Consider the following 14,521-nt stretch of genomic DNA (forward strand, 5'->3'; position numbering starts at 1 on the left):
TTGAATCTGAATGGCAGATTAATCTGCCATTCACAGATGGTAATTCATCTCAATGACAACTACTGTGAGATTAGTTTTTATTTTTAACATTTCCTTTTAATTTATTTTTAAACTGTGGTTGTTAATTTAGTGTTGTGATGAGATTTAATAATTTTTAAAATGATGCAGAGGTATTTTTGGGGGGAGTAAATCAACACATAATGATTGATTATCACTTCATTAAATTACTACTATTCTTACATAATTTTAATACATGGTTATTTATTGTTTGCTAAGAAAATATTCAGCCATTTTTTAAACATTTACAATAAATAATTATTACATATATTAATTAGAAAATATTTGAGCAAAGAAATTTGATCAAATCAAACATCAAAGAACAACCTCAAGTCAGCACAAGTGGCCACCAGATGAAGGATCAAGTTTGGATTTTTATTCCCCACACGGAGTAAGCAAACACATGCAGGAGGCAAATATGGAGATCTTCTGAAATGCAACTTCGGTAAGTTTTAAATCTGTTTAAATACAATTATATAGTCTAGAATTTGAGGACTCAATGGTTGGAAAAAACGTTATTTTTTGTGCCACTACAGGGCATGCAAAGTTGTAACGTTAATTAATCACTGTGGCATATGAGATGGGGTCACCATTTTATCATTTGTTACAGTTGTCTTTTGTTTTGTCCAAAGTTTATTGAAGAAGGTAAAATATACATGTACATGCATTATCTTTTTCATTAAAAAAAAATATATATTATAAACATTGCTTAGAATATTTGAACCAAAATCAAGGTATCCAAGGAGACCATGCAAGTCTTTGTCTGCATTTTCCAAAAAAAAATGGAATCCCAGAACTTAGATGCCAACATGAACAATAAGATCTTCCTAAACCAGAAATGTCATAAATCACTTGAACACCGTTTGAGCAAAAATGAATCAATCAAACCGATTCAATGGAAACATGATTCGTTTTCAAGCACGGCAAATTACAGAGAATCTAATGTATTTTTTAAAAATATATATTTCTAAAGTATTATGTTATTTATTGTACCAAGGTACCCATGGAGACCAAATACATTTTTTTCAGAGCATTTTTTAAAAAGGGGGACAAATGTCATGCAGTTACACAGCGTTGGCCACAAAACGGTAACTGATTCTCTTTACCGGCTGTGATAGACTGGCCCATCTGTCTCAGCTCACTGGACCACCGTGAAATGATTATACTGAAGGAGAGCCTGTTTCAGGGTTTTACCCTGTTGATGATTGCCTTAGGTAAGTACTAACTTTTTTTCTACTTCTGATCATCCTGTGATTTCTTATTGTTTATTTCATGAAGTCTATTTCATAGACTTTATTTTCATATGTGTCGTGCACCCTCTCACAGGCGCCCAGCCCACATGGGCTTACAGGACACAATAATACATATACGAGTGGACACACATAAATAGTCTTGAAATAAAAAGTGTCCTATTTTTAAGGTGCTGAGCCTTCAAAATAAACTGTGCTAACTGAAACACAAAATATTTACATAAGTGACGCATTTTTGTCTCCATCAGTTAAATACAAGAAAGAAATCTGGATAAACATCAAGTGTTTTAGTAAATAAATCATTTCTCAAACTCAAGTACAAAGGACAGTAAAACAAAAAGTGTGCTTCACTCTCAGTTTCCCCCAAATCACACAGAGAACGTCTTCGGTCGTCCTCTGAGACTGAACGGAAACGTCCGGTCTCCAAAGCAAAGTGCCAGATCTAAACTGGGCGCACATAGATCTTTGTTCCATGATGCACATGGCTCAAGACTAAAGGCATCAATTAATAAAATATAAGAAGGTAATTTTGGCTTATGAAAGGTATCAACTCCCCACTTACGCTTATAACCTTCAAAATAAAACTGTTTAAGCTGTTCAATATTACATCTTAACTTATTCCTACCAATGTACTGAAAATCCAAATCTTCTGATATCTTAACATTTTTTCTGGCCCAAGTATACCTGTTTGTGACATCCCAAAACAAAAAAGTTACAATGAGAATAAGACTTCTTCGTATCACTGATTATGTGAATTTTCTACATTATTTCTCATTTCAATTTATTATATCCTTCTTAGATTGGCAGTTTTTAAAGTTCATAATGCTTGCAAATTGCATACGACAGTGGATGTAAAAGTAGAGACAAAATCTTGTTTGGTGGCAAAAAAGAAAAAAATGAGGCAAGAGAAGAAAGAAGAGAACTTGGCAGGTAACAGGGGAAGAAGGCCACTGAAAGAGCAATAGGTGGAAAAACTGATGAAAATAAAAGAATAAAAGAAGATGAAATGGTTCCATAGAGAGAAAGAACATGCTGCACTGCAGCTCATAGTGAAGCGAGGCCTCGGGTGGCCACAAGGGGGCTCCCAAGAACAGTTTATTTTTTTCTTTTTGCCAGTATGAAAAATGATTTCTACATAGTCAAATGTTACTAAATACTAAAAAAACAAAAAAAAAAACATTTCCACTTAGGGGGCCTCCCAATGGCTCCTTACGCCGTCACTAAGTTTTGCTTATGTTGAAGCCATTTCATTTAACCCTTTTGGCGTCTTAGTGTGCCGCTCACGAGGACTGGAACAAATGACACAGACTAGCTGCAGGAAAGCAGAGGGTTGTTCAGTCAGACCATCAGTTCCCGAAAGCACCAAAAAAGTAAATGAATCTTGTAAAGCTCACATTGGATCAGTGCCACCCTGTTGCACCACACAAAGGGTAAAAAAAAAATTGCGTCTAAACTGAAGTTGTTCTGGTTAGCTTCACATGTTTTTTTGTGTCTTCTGCGCTCTCTGGCCAATATTGCTCCCAATTAAAGCTTTAATATGTTAGAAAACATATCTACAAAATATATCATTTACCATTTATGTTAAAGCACCCCCGTTTATTTTTCATGACTGTTATGAAGTCTATCTAAGCTAAGGTTGTTTTTACATCTTGATGTTATGTTTTATCTTACATCTATTATATTTGTGATTTTTCCTTCGTAGGGTTAGGCATTGGGTTTTTGGTGAGGATTATGGTTCCTGTAACGAAAGCTCAAATGGAGTGGATCAGACTCCCAGGAGATTTGCTTTTCAACGTGCTTCAGCTATTTGCTGTCCCTCTCATTGTGACAAGTGTGATTACAGGCAAGCTGAAAATACAGACACTTTATGTGTTAACTTGTAAAATGTTAGAGGAATAGATGTAAAAGGTGCTCACTTCTTTTGTGGATATTCTGTATCAATGTTGCTCAAAACGCTTGACTGTATATATAAGACTTATCTGACATTTTTACCATTTATTTGTTGTGGCTAAAAAGTGTTGAAAGATGAAGATCAGTTCAGACATTTGTGTGTTATCTTGCTCATTGCTCAGGCACCAGGTGAACTTCTGGTTCTGATCTCTTTTCTCAGGAGTAATTGGAATAAACAGCAGATTACCTGGAAGAACAGCCGTCTACACAACAATGTACATCTGTGGCTGTACCATTCTGGCCGTAATTCTTGGTGACTTTATAATGGGCAGCACATTTTAACAGATTTATCAAAACAGTCATAGTGTAATTGTATTGTGTAATTGTGTTGACATACTGCCTGTGACTTTGTGTTGCAGGAATGAGCCTTGTGCTCCTGACCGAGCCTGGTATGGATCACACAACGGGCACAACCATTAACACAGATATGCCGTCCTCCTCTATGCATGTGATTTTCATGGATCTTATTAGGTGAGAAGACAAGTGTTTATACACAATTGCTGGTTTGCATATTCAGGCTGTGATCTGAAGAAGTTAAAATAGAAATTTTTGTTATCTCTGACCATCATAAATTAAAACTTTCTTGGTTTATGTGAAATTCTGATATTATGAAAAAAAAAACATCCTCATGTTCCATCCATCCATTATCTAACACGCCCATCCCTAGTGGGGTTGCGAGGGGTGCTGGGTGAGAAGCGGGTCCACCCTGGACAGGTCGCAAGTTTATTTTATTTTTTGTCTGACTCTCCATTGACTCGCGTAGGAACATGGTTCCAGAGAGCTTCGTTCAGGCTTTCTACGAGCAGGTATGTTTTTATTCAGCTCCACAACTCACTGTGCAACTTTCTATGTTTGATTTGGAAAGTTTTAAAAAAGTTTCTTTTTGTTTTCTTGCAGTACAAGACACAGATTGTTCAGGTTAAAATCCAAACTTCTAACCTCTCCCTTGATCTAACAGCAGTGAGTATTTTCTTCTGATCTTTGCTCTTTTTCTAGAGCACCTTCCCGAAGTCTTTATATCCCTTGAGCTTTTTCACATGTTGTCACATTACAACCACAAACGTCACTGTATTTTGTTTAGATTTAAAACAGTAGACCAACACAAAAGAGCACCTTATTGTGAAGAGGAAGAAAAACGGTGGACGGCTTTAAATTTCTTTCAAATTAAAACGTGAAGAGAGAGGTGGTGCTTGTTCTCACCCCACCTGAGGGACAGACGTGCCTTTCTGTATGGTCATTGGGTGTGAGGAGGTATACATCACTGGGGAACAGACAGACAAACAACCATGAAAAAACACCTGTGGGTTAAGACAAAACCAGCTGACCCAACAATAAGTTTTTTTGGGAAGAGCGAGGAACATCACTTTTCACATTTTGCCACAGATTTTCTGTTGTATTTAAGCCTGGATTTGACTACAGGGAGCCATAATCTGGTCATGCTTTCACCTAAACCATTCCATTGTAGATATGGACTGAATGTGGCTGTTCTGCTGCAAGGTGAATGTCCTCATTTTCACCCTAAATTTGTCCTATAAACAGATCGTAAGGAAAACTAATGCCATTCTTGCTGACAAATCTCTCCCTTTACATGCGGAGTTCCAGTTTCTGCCTTTTGGCCTCTGGCTCAGACTTCTTAGTATGAACAGTAACAGGTACAAGCACTCCTTTGTCCCTACTGCAATTTCTCTTTTTAATGCAAGACAAGGTAGGGGGACTTGCATCTGATTGTTAGTGTTTGTATGAACTGTCTGTCGACACTGCTGTACTCTTCTTATTACATATTGATTTATATTTGATGTCTTTTTTGATAAGTTTTTTTGTTTTTTATTTTTTAACTTTGATACTTTGTCTTTTAGTTGTTATACTTACTGTAACATCAATTACCCATTAAAGACATGAATAAATCTGAACCTAAACCTGAATTTTCCTGGACATAGCTCCATCCGTCAGCTTCCCTGTCCCCGCAGAAGAAAGGCAAATAAACACACCTGAGGATAACTGGATATGCATTGGCTAATGAAGGAGTTACAGCATAAAGTTTAGCTAAATACACAAATACTTTTTAGATTTTTACATGTAAATTTTACATCTCACAATTATGCAGTGCTTTGGATTGGTATTTTACAAAGTAAATGCAAATAAAATGCATCAAAGTTTATGGCTTTAGTGTGACGTATTGTGAAAAAGTGATATGTACTGTCCAACAATGTGCTGTACTCCTATAAAACTGCTCTTGGAGAGTTAGGTCCAGCACATTTGTGTTTCTAGGTGCACAATGGCATTGAGACGCGACTGAAGGGCGGCTATGTCGCTGGTACCAACATGCTAGGACTGATCATCTGGTCTTTTGCCATTGGCATCTTGTTAAGCAATGTGGGAGGCCAGGCCAATGTCACTGTGACGTTCATTAAAAGCGTCAACACTGCAATAAAAATCATATTCAACTGGATCCTGTGGTAAGATCAAGCACTGCATCATTTCTCTCTTTTACCAAATTAGGTTCATTTTTAATATTCAAAAAAATGATCTTAATTAGTTCAGGTCAGACACAAGGGCAAATCACTGGGACCATACCTCTGAGATGTGATTCCAGTTTGCATAAGGAAGCTGTTTTTTTTGTTTTTGTTTTTGTTTTTTTAATTATTAACAAACAGGGAGTTGAAATAATTTTGGAACACCCATTTTCTTTAACCTTTTCTTAATTTTTTGACTGTTCTTTGTTTCAGGTACTTGCCAATCGGCCTTTTGTTCCTGGTCGTGGAGCACGTGTTGGCTGTTAAAGACTGGAGAGCTATCATTAAACTTGTCAGACTTACAGGGGTAATTTTTCTGGGGTATGTCCACCTTGTCTATTTCAGCTTTGTTTCCACTGCTCCTGAGGTGACACCACTGAACTCTACATAAAAAGGAGAGAAATTGCTTTGAATGTATTTACAGAACAGTGCAGTACCACTCCTACTCCTTCTTTATGCTCAGAGGATGAATACACAGCAAAGATCAGTTCTTATGATCATTTTCAGTCCAGTTTAAAGCAGCTTGCTCCAGAAGTTCTGGTCCTAAGAGGTTTGTCATGTTTGCTGGTGAACAAACGGCATCATGAAGATCGTTACAGTCCAACCAATTCTTTATTTAGTTTTCTAAAACAAAAGCCCTTAAAAAGCAAATCTCAAAAATTTAGAAAAATGAACCCAAAAGAAAATATCAAATAATTCAAGCCCTAACTCAGGATAACAAACCAATGAACACACAGGGAAATTTATACACAAAGACTAGCCTACACAAACGAGGAGGAGTTGGGGAAGGAGACACAGACATAAATATAAACAAAATGCATAAACATAAACAGCTAATTCAAACCAACACATTTTGACTACAATACAAATGTAAAAAAATAAAACAACCTAACACCAAAAATGTTTTAGCAATTGTGCTATTAGTAGAGAGAGAGGTAGATTCTTCAGCATCTGCCTCTCTGCTTCCAGCAGCCTGATGGACTGATCCACTTCCTGGCTTCTTTCCAACCCAGTCCTCTCCCCCACGAGTCCTTTAAAACTCAGCAAAACAAAAAATAATTAGTAATACAAATATACGTAAGGGGTTGACTAAATGTGTGCACTCATAATAGAAAACATCCTAATGCAATACCACAGAAGACATGGAATTGTAAATACACTGTGTGAAAACATTTGAATGAATACTAACACTGGGGAAAAGCTGGAGGAACCTGCACAGAGACAAAGAAACTCATCTTCCTTCAGCACAACGACTCTAAAGACAACTTTCAAAGATCTAGATAAAAACTTATTCATGGCATAGTAAAAGTTCAAACCTATATCCAATCTGTAGAAAGCTTTGTGTTCACATGCAACATCCAGTCTGACTGAGCTGGCGCTATTTGTTTGTGCAAGTGTTGTTTCTATGAAAGCGTAAAGCTGGTGGAGACACAACCCAACAGGCTGCAGCTGGAACTGCAGCAAAAGGACTCATTGAGACCAAATAGAGATGCACAAACATCTTCATAGATGTTGCTGTGCAACCATGCATCATTTTCCTTACACTTCACACTACTGTGTGTTAGTATATCATATAAAATCTCCCCAAACACATTGAACTGCCAAAAAGTGTCAAAGTTGAAGGCGAGTGAATATTTTTTTCGTTGAATGACTTAAACAGTGAGCATGACTTTGTTGTCTCTTTCAGACTTGCAATCCACTCCTTTCTTGTTCTTCCATTGATTTACTTCGTGTTCACCAAACGGAACCCCTTTCTCATCTTCATCCAGGTTTCCAGGGCTTTGTTTACCTCAGTGATCATGGCGTCCAGGTGAAATGTTCTGTTTGTTTGTTGTCAGAGTGCGACACTTTTGTAGTTTCCCCATACAAACGGTTTACCAATAAAGGATGTGCTTTCTGCCAAAGTGCCGCCACTATGCCTGTCACCATTGACTGCTGTGAACAGAATGTGAAGGTCAATACGAGACTCTGCCGGCTAGTGTTGCCAATAGTCAACAGCATCAACATGAACGGCATGGCGCTGTATGAAGTGGTCGCTGTCATCTTTATTGCCCAGACAAGTGACATCATTTTGGACGTCAGCCAGATCATCACCATTGGGTAAGCTTCTTCCTAGAAGTACCTGGAACTGAGAAAAGTTGCATGCTGGCATTCTTAAGAGGAATACAGTTGTATGTTGAAGTTGAGACAGAAATGCTCATGGAGATTGTGCTTGGTTTGCAGCTTGACCAGTTGCATTTCAAGCTTTGGAGCCGTAGGTGTTCCAGCAACGGGATCTGCAACCACTATCCTAATTTTGACGGCTGTGGGACTGCCTGCACATGATGCCACCCTTCTTCTGGTCTTCGAGTGGTTTCTGTAAGTTTAACTTGATACTCATCACCTACTACGCTGTGTGCACAATTATTAGGCAAGTTTTAGTTTTGACCATATCATCATTTTTATGTATATTTTCCAATTCCAAGCTGTACAATCTTGAATGCTTTTGGAATATAAACATATCAGCTGGTGTGCATTTGTTTAATGAGCGAGTGTGGGCCTAAGGAGATCAACACCCTTTATCAAGGTGTGTATAATTATTGGGCAGCTTCTTTTCCTCAAGCAAAAAGAGCCAAAAAAGAGATTTAAGCGACTCTGAAAAGTTCAAAATTGTAAAAAGTCTTTCATAAGGATGCAGCACTCTTGAAACTGCTAAGATATTGGGCCGTGATCACGGAGCCATCCAATATTTTGCTGCAAATAGTCAAAGGGACGCGAGAAACACGTTGAGAAAAAAAAAGGAGTAAATTAATTAAGAAAGATTTGAGAAGAATCAAACGTGAAGCTACTGGGATCCCGTTATCTTCCAGTGCTGTCATGTTCCAGAACTGCAACCTGCCTGGAGGGCCTGGAGGTACAAGATGATCAGAGCTCAGAGACATGACCAAGGTAAGGACGGCTGAAACCCGACCACCACTGAACAGGACACATAAGTTGAAACATCAAGACTGGACCAAGACATATCTGAAAACAGACTTCACATCAGACGCCAGGAAGGTAAAAGCAGGGTACTGGTATGGGTTGCTATTATTAAAGATGAGCCAGTTGGACCTTTTCGGGTTGAAGATGGATTCAAAATCAATTCCCAAACCTACTGCCAGTTTTTAGAAGATTCTTTCTTCAAGCAGAGATTCAGGAAAAAGTCTGCATCTTTCAAGAAGACCGTGATTTTTATGCAGGACAATGCTCCATCACATGCATCAAAGTACTCCACTATGTGACTAGCCGGTAAAGACCTTAAAGATGAAAAAATAATGAAGTGGCCCCCTTCCTCACCAGACCTAGACTGCATAAAGAGCTTGTGGGCCCTTCTCAAACGGGTTGGATTGACCGAGAGTTCTGTAGCTGTTCAATAATGAAATTAATCCTCAAAACTACAACTTGCTTAGTAATTGTGCACACAGCGTATGTGGTTAACCATCAACTCATGTAGTCATTTTGGATGGAGTTACACTTGTCTGCTATCAGAAAGCTTGCAGTTATTTTCGTCCAGGGCATAGCCCAACAAGCTGCAGCTAGAACAGCAGCAAAAGGACTCATTGAGAATGAATAGACATGCACAAACAACTCTATTCGGTTTTTTTCTGCAAACGAAAAGACTCGTTTTTGTTTGCATGGAAAACGAGTCTTGAGTTTTCTACTTGTGGGGAGAACCTGTGTAGCAATGACTGATTCTGGAGACCTGGTGCATCTGGTTGTTGTAGAGTGAGGGACAGAAAACCTTCGAGAAAAACATAGTTGAGTCTGTCCTCATATTTATTCTCCTCTTATGTGCTCTTCAGAGACCATTTCACTACCGTGGTCAATGTGCTAGGAGACTGTTATGGTTTGGCTCTCATCAATCATCTGTGCCTGGATGAGCTCCTGACCCTGGACAAACTGTCAAGGTAAATGAAATCATTAAAATGAGGTGTTCATTTGCAAAGACATAATGTTGCTGAAAGTATTCACTTCCTTGTCCAAATCGACCAATTCAGGCTCTCCAGTGATTCTCATTGCTACAGGTTGATGAAATCCAGCACTGAGGCTGAACAAATAGGGTGCTCTCAGAAGGAACTTGTGCATGAAGTGAATTTGAACGTGGTACCATGATAGGATACCACCTGTACACTACTTCCAGACATTACGTGTTGTCTGCTGGACTCTAGACCAGTGTGGACATGTTGTCTAGGGTTCCAAATCCTGCCTCAAAAGTATTTTTAAAAAATGCAGTAAAGCTTTCCTCCCTGAACTCTGAAAGACAAACCATCTCTCCAAAGAGCTTCTTCTGGTCCTTTGCATCTGCTTTGAGAGTGTCTTCGCGTATTCTAGCTGCCAACGCCCAAAGAAACAGGTCCTCCAAAGAGCTATTACCACTGCCAATAAATTATTAACTGCTCCCTCTCCAACTCCAGTGAACTCTATATTCCTTTTGTCTGAGGAAAGAAAAGTAAAAATCAAACAACCCAGCACACTTGGCATATAGTCTATTTCATCTTCTGCCTTTAGGAAGAAGATGGAGGACAATAAAGGGTCAAACAAACAGGTTGTTGGTGAACAGAATAACTGTTTCAAATTACTATCCTCTAATTGTAACAGGAGATTGTCTACTTATGCACTCAGAATTTAATTTAATTTCTTGTTGGATTGTTGAATTCGTTTTCTGTATTAAATGCTGTTTTGTGATTTAGTCCTGCTTTTTATGTTTTACTCTGCGGAAGCTGCATCGCGTTCTCACTGATGTGAAAATGTTGATGTCCCAACAACGGGGTTTGTTAGAAGTCAGGACAACAGCTCTTGTCTGTCAGCAGTGTTTGAGTTGTACATGAAGGCGGGGTGGGATTCATTATTTGGGAGCGTTCACCAGAAGCCAGACTCAGCCCATTTGTTTAACTCCTAATGCTTCATCACACCAAGGCATTTTTTTTTACTATTTCAAGCTCCCATCCTTGTGGGAACAGTTTGAAAATGTTCCTGTTCTCACATGACTGTGCCCCAGTGCATAAAGCAGGTTCCATAACATAGATGAGTAAGTTTTGGGGTAGAAGAACTTTACCGGTTTGCTCACATCATATGTAACCACCTGGATTGAGATTAGATCAGTGTTTCTCAACCCTAGTCCTCACCACCCCCCTGCTCTGCATGTTTTAGATGTGCCTCTATTCCACAGCAGCTGATTCAAATGATTGCATGACCATCAAAAACTGAAGAAGCCTGTTATTCGCCCAGAGATACAACTCAGATGTGTGGCAGAAGGGAAATACCTAAAACATGCAGGACAGGAGGGCAGTGAGGACCAGGGTTGAGAAACACTGGATTAGGATGTTGCTCAGCTTTGTGTGTATGCATGTGTGTGTGNGGGTCAAACAAACAGGTTGTTGGTGAACAGAATAACTGTTTCAAATTACTATCCTCTAATTGTAACAGGAGATTGTCTACTTATGCACTCAGAATGTAATTTTATTTCTTGTTGGATTGTTGAATTCTTTTTCTGTATTAAATGCCGTTTTGTGATTTAGTCCTGCTTTTTATGTTTTACTCTGCGGAAGCTGCATCGCGTTCTCACTGATGTGAAAATGTTGATGTCCTAACAACGGGGTTGAACTGAAGAAGCCTGTTATTCGCCCAGAGATATAACTCAGATGTGTGGCACTGAGGACCAGGGTTGAGAAACACTGGATTAGGATGTTGCTCAGCTTTGTGTGTATGCATGTGTGTGTGTGTGTAGGTGTGTGTGTGTGTGTGTGTGTGTCTGTGTGTGTGTGTGCGTGTGTGTGTGAAGGCAGATGAGTGAATACTTTTGTCAACATTGTACACATCCAATTCTGAACTACGTCAGTGTTCTCTGTATTATTCACCCAGAAAGCCACATAAAAAGGCTCTAAATGGTTCAGAGCCTCTTCAGTTAGTAGTATTTTTCTATGAAATGTTGAGTAAAATATAGGCTCAAATTCCTGTAATGTAATATAGTATATATCTAGAATGTAAACTATTATAAGTCATTTTCACTGAGTAGAAAGACGTGAGATATTTTGGACACAGTTTGTCCAGATCACTACTAACCATGTTTTCCATTTCGCCTGTTAGCTTGGAAAGGATACGTTCACACAAGGACCTCAAGCTGGACTTATTTTGTTTGGAGCCCTATGAAGAGACCATCCCTTCCTCTTCCTTATGATCCATTTCATCTAAATAAGGGGATCACCTCAGCACCATATTAACACCAATGTATTAAACCTCAGGACAGGAATGTCAGCATCCTGGGATGTCTGAGCTGGATCATTTCCTTGTTTGACTCTAGTTGTTGCTAGCAGGACGGTGCCATAGCAGTTTGTTCATCTGTATTTGGTTTCTATTTTATTTCTGTTTTTGCAACTTTGAAAATATTTATTTATAATCACTAATTCATTAATACTATTCTAGAGTTTTTTGTTGTATGCATTTGGCGTGTTTACTATGTGGACGTTACTGTTTTTATAAAATGAATCTTTGACAATAGAAATATTTCTCCAGTGTTTCCTCACTATCAATCAGAGCTGCCACAGTTCTTCATCTTCTTTACTTGATTTTCTCCCACTTCCAAAGCCTCACGGTTTTACTACCTGTAATTACTTGCGTTAGCTGTTTTTTTTATATTATTATTAGTATTATTTGGATCATTTCATTGTGTCTCTAGTGGTTAAACGTCTTTCTTTCTGTTTTTAAGCTCTGTAGCTTTGTATCAGACTTGACTGAAAGGCAAATGCTCTATATACAAAATTTGGCTGATTGATTGATACAATACTTTGTAAATAAATACATTTCTTTATGTTGCATGAACAGATTTACTCCTTTCAAACTCAAAATTTAATTAAATCTAAACGTCATTTTTATGAACGAACACATGAACGTTCATAAAACGTTCATGTGTTCATCTTTTCATGAGATGAGATGATTTGAATAAATTGCCAGTCAACTTAAAAGTTAGAAATATAAAAATAATTTAGCCTACCGCTGTCATTAAGTTTCCATGAAGTGGACCTTGAAAAGCAGTGCACAGATCTGTCGAACTCTGATACTGGCAAATGTAGCCCCGTCTTTACTACATTGCTTAAGTTGTTCGTCATTTCAAGGACAATCACCACATGGTTATCTCCAAGCTCTGCACCTTCTGCTCGAATGATAATTCCAAACAGTGTCTGCCATGATCATTTGAACTCCCTCATCCTTTGACAAAAAAGAAAATAAAATAAGTCAAAGATGTGCCTTGCATCCATATTTACAGCACAAAATCTTTGTTGTATTACTGTAAAACATCTATCCCTGCTCTAATCCATATTCATAGCAATGCACGTGTTATCAAAAAACCCATAGGCAAAATATATATATATATATATATATATTTTAAGGGAGTTTATTTAACTTGCCTAATGATCTTTCTTTCAAACTCACTTAATCATACATGTAATTATAAATCCACCCTACTAATTATTCCCTTTTTTCTTTGGTAACAGCTGAAAATATCCCACAAGTTAGTGTTTACACCTGACCCCCTTCTTTATGTGACCCTCAGCAACAGAAAGTGACTCAATTTGGATTTTAAATGTCTAGTGTCGGTTTGGGATTGTGCCGCAGTATGATGCATGCTTTTAAATCCATGATCAACTATTTGTTGTTTTTAAATGCACCTTTTAAATAAATTGGAAATTTGAAATGTAACCAAGTGAAAGAAGAAGAGATTTAATGACTTCTTAAAATAAATTTTAATCTGATAGGAATACACAGGAACCCCGATCCACAGCAACTCTGATCATCTCTTTAGTGAACACATTTGTAGATTAACGGACCAGGTGTTCCTTCACCAGCTCCTCTGGATCTGCATTCAGAGGCCGTCAGAAATGTTTCTCTTCTGACTTCAGTAGCATCATCCTTAACATGCAGACCAGAAAAGAACGCAAACAGTAAAAACATAATTTAAACAAGCCAGCATGTTTGCTGCCTCATTTAAATTGAAGTGTAGGTTCACACACTTCAAAACTTTTAACTAAATTCAAAGGAAGACATAACATGAAATGAACATGAACATTCATGCCTGAAATATGTGAAAAACAAACCATTTCAAAACAGACCAACACCTGGGTAAACTGGAGAACATGGATGGATGGATGGATGGATGGATGGATGGATGGATGGATGGATGGATGGATGGATGGATGGACGGATGGATGGATGGATGGATCCATGGTTGGATCCATGGATGGATGGATGGATGGATGGATGGATCCATCATGTGTGGCAGTTCTCTGCCACACATGACGTTTTGCATTTTGGTCAAATTTTTGAGTATTGAGTCGGGCAGAAGGGAAACAGACAAGCGGATGGAGGAAGAGGATCAAAGTGAGTGGGAAGTAACGTGAACAGGAAAGTCAGACAGACATGTTTTTTTTTTTATTTTTACAATTTAGTGCATATAAATTAGACATTGCAGATGAAAAAAGAGAGGTATTGATCTACAAGAAAACTTACCCTCAATTAGAGATAAAATGCAGGGGAAAAAGGAGGTACACATTAAAATGAAAACATTTAAGCCAAAGACAAAACACAGAAGAGAAATAGAATTAGGAATAGAATTGTATATATATATAAAAAAAAAAAAAAAAATTCCCCTCTCACCCTCCACGGGGGGTCCCCCTCATCCTCTGAGCTCGGGTCCTCTACCAGAGGCCTGGGAGCTTGAGGGTTCTGCGCAGTATC

The 14,521-nt window shown here is 38.2% G+C and overlaps 1 protein-coding gene across 1 annotated transcript; it reads left to right on the forward strand.

Moving 5' to 3' along the window:
- The first annotated feature begins 1,086 nt into the window (after positions 1–1,086).
- LOC103154014 (excitatory amino acid transporter 3-like) lies at positions 1,087–12,046 on the forward strand. The gene is made up of 13 exons (XM_016662369.1): positions 1,087–1,271; positions 3,010–3,150; positions 3,418–3,510; positions 3,617–3,728; positions 4,021–4,063; positions 4,155–4,217; positions 5,526–5,713; positions 5,984–6,091; positions 7,458–7,580; positions 7,676–7,870; positions 7,994–8,128; positions 9,592–9,696; positions 11,876–12,046. Exons 1-13 carry the CDS (start codon positions 1,214–1,216, stop codon positions 11,964–11,966), a joined length of 1,455 nt encoding a protein of 484 aa, XP_016517855.1. The 5' UTR covers positions 1,087–1,213; the 3' UTR covers positions 11,967–12,046.
- The last annotated feature ends 2,475 nt before the right edge of the window (positions 12,047–14,521 follow it).

Source organism: Poecilia formosa, unplaced genomic scaffold, assembly GCF_000485575.1.
Source record: "Poecilia formosa unplaced genomic scaffold, Poecilia_formosa-5.1.2 Scaffold370, whole genome shotgun sequence".
NCBI classification, from domain to species: Eukaryota; Metazoa; Chordata; class Actinopteri; order Cyprinodontiformes; family Poeciliidae; genus Poecilia; species Poecilia formosa.

What these genes read in the sequence shown, in the direction of transcription:
- LOC103154014 (XM_016662369.1), top strand. Translation starts at nt 1,214, where the DNA reads ATGATTATACTGAAGGAGAGCCTGTTTCAGGGTTTTACCCTGTTGATG. An exon ending in ATTTTCATGGATCTTATTAG is followed by an intron (nt 3,729 to 4,020) that starts GTGAGAAGACAA and finishes TGACTCGCGTAG; the next exon opens with GAACATGGTTCCAGAGAGCT. An exon ending in CTGGTCTTCGAGTGGTTTCT is followed by an intron (nt 8,129 to 9,591) that starts GTAAGTTTAACT and finishes TGTGCTCTTCAG; the next exon opens with AGACCATTTCACTACCGTGG.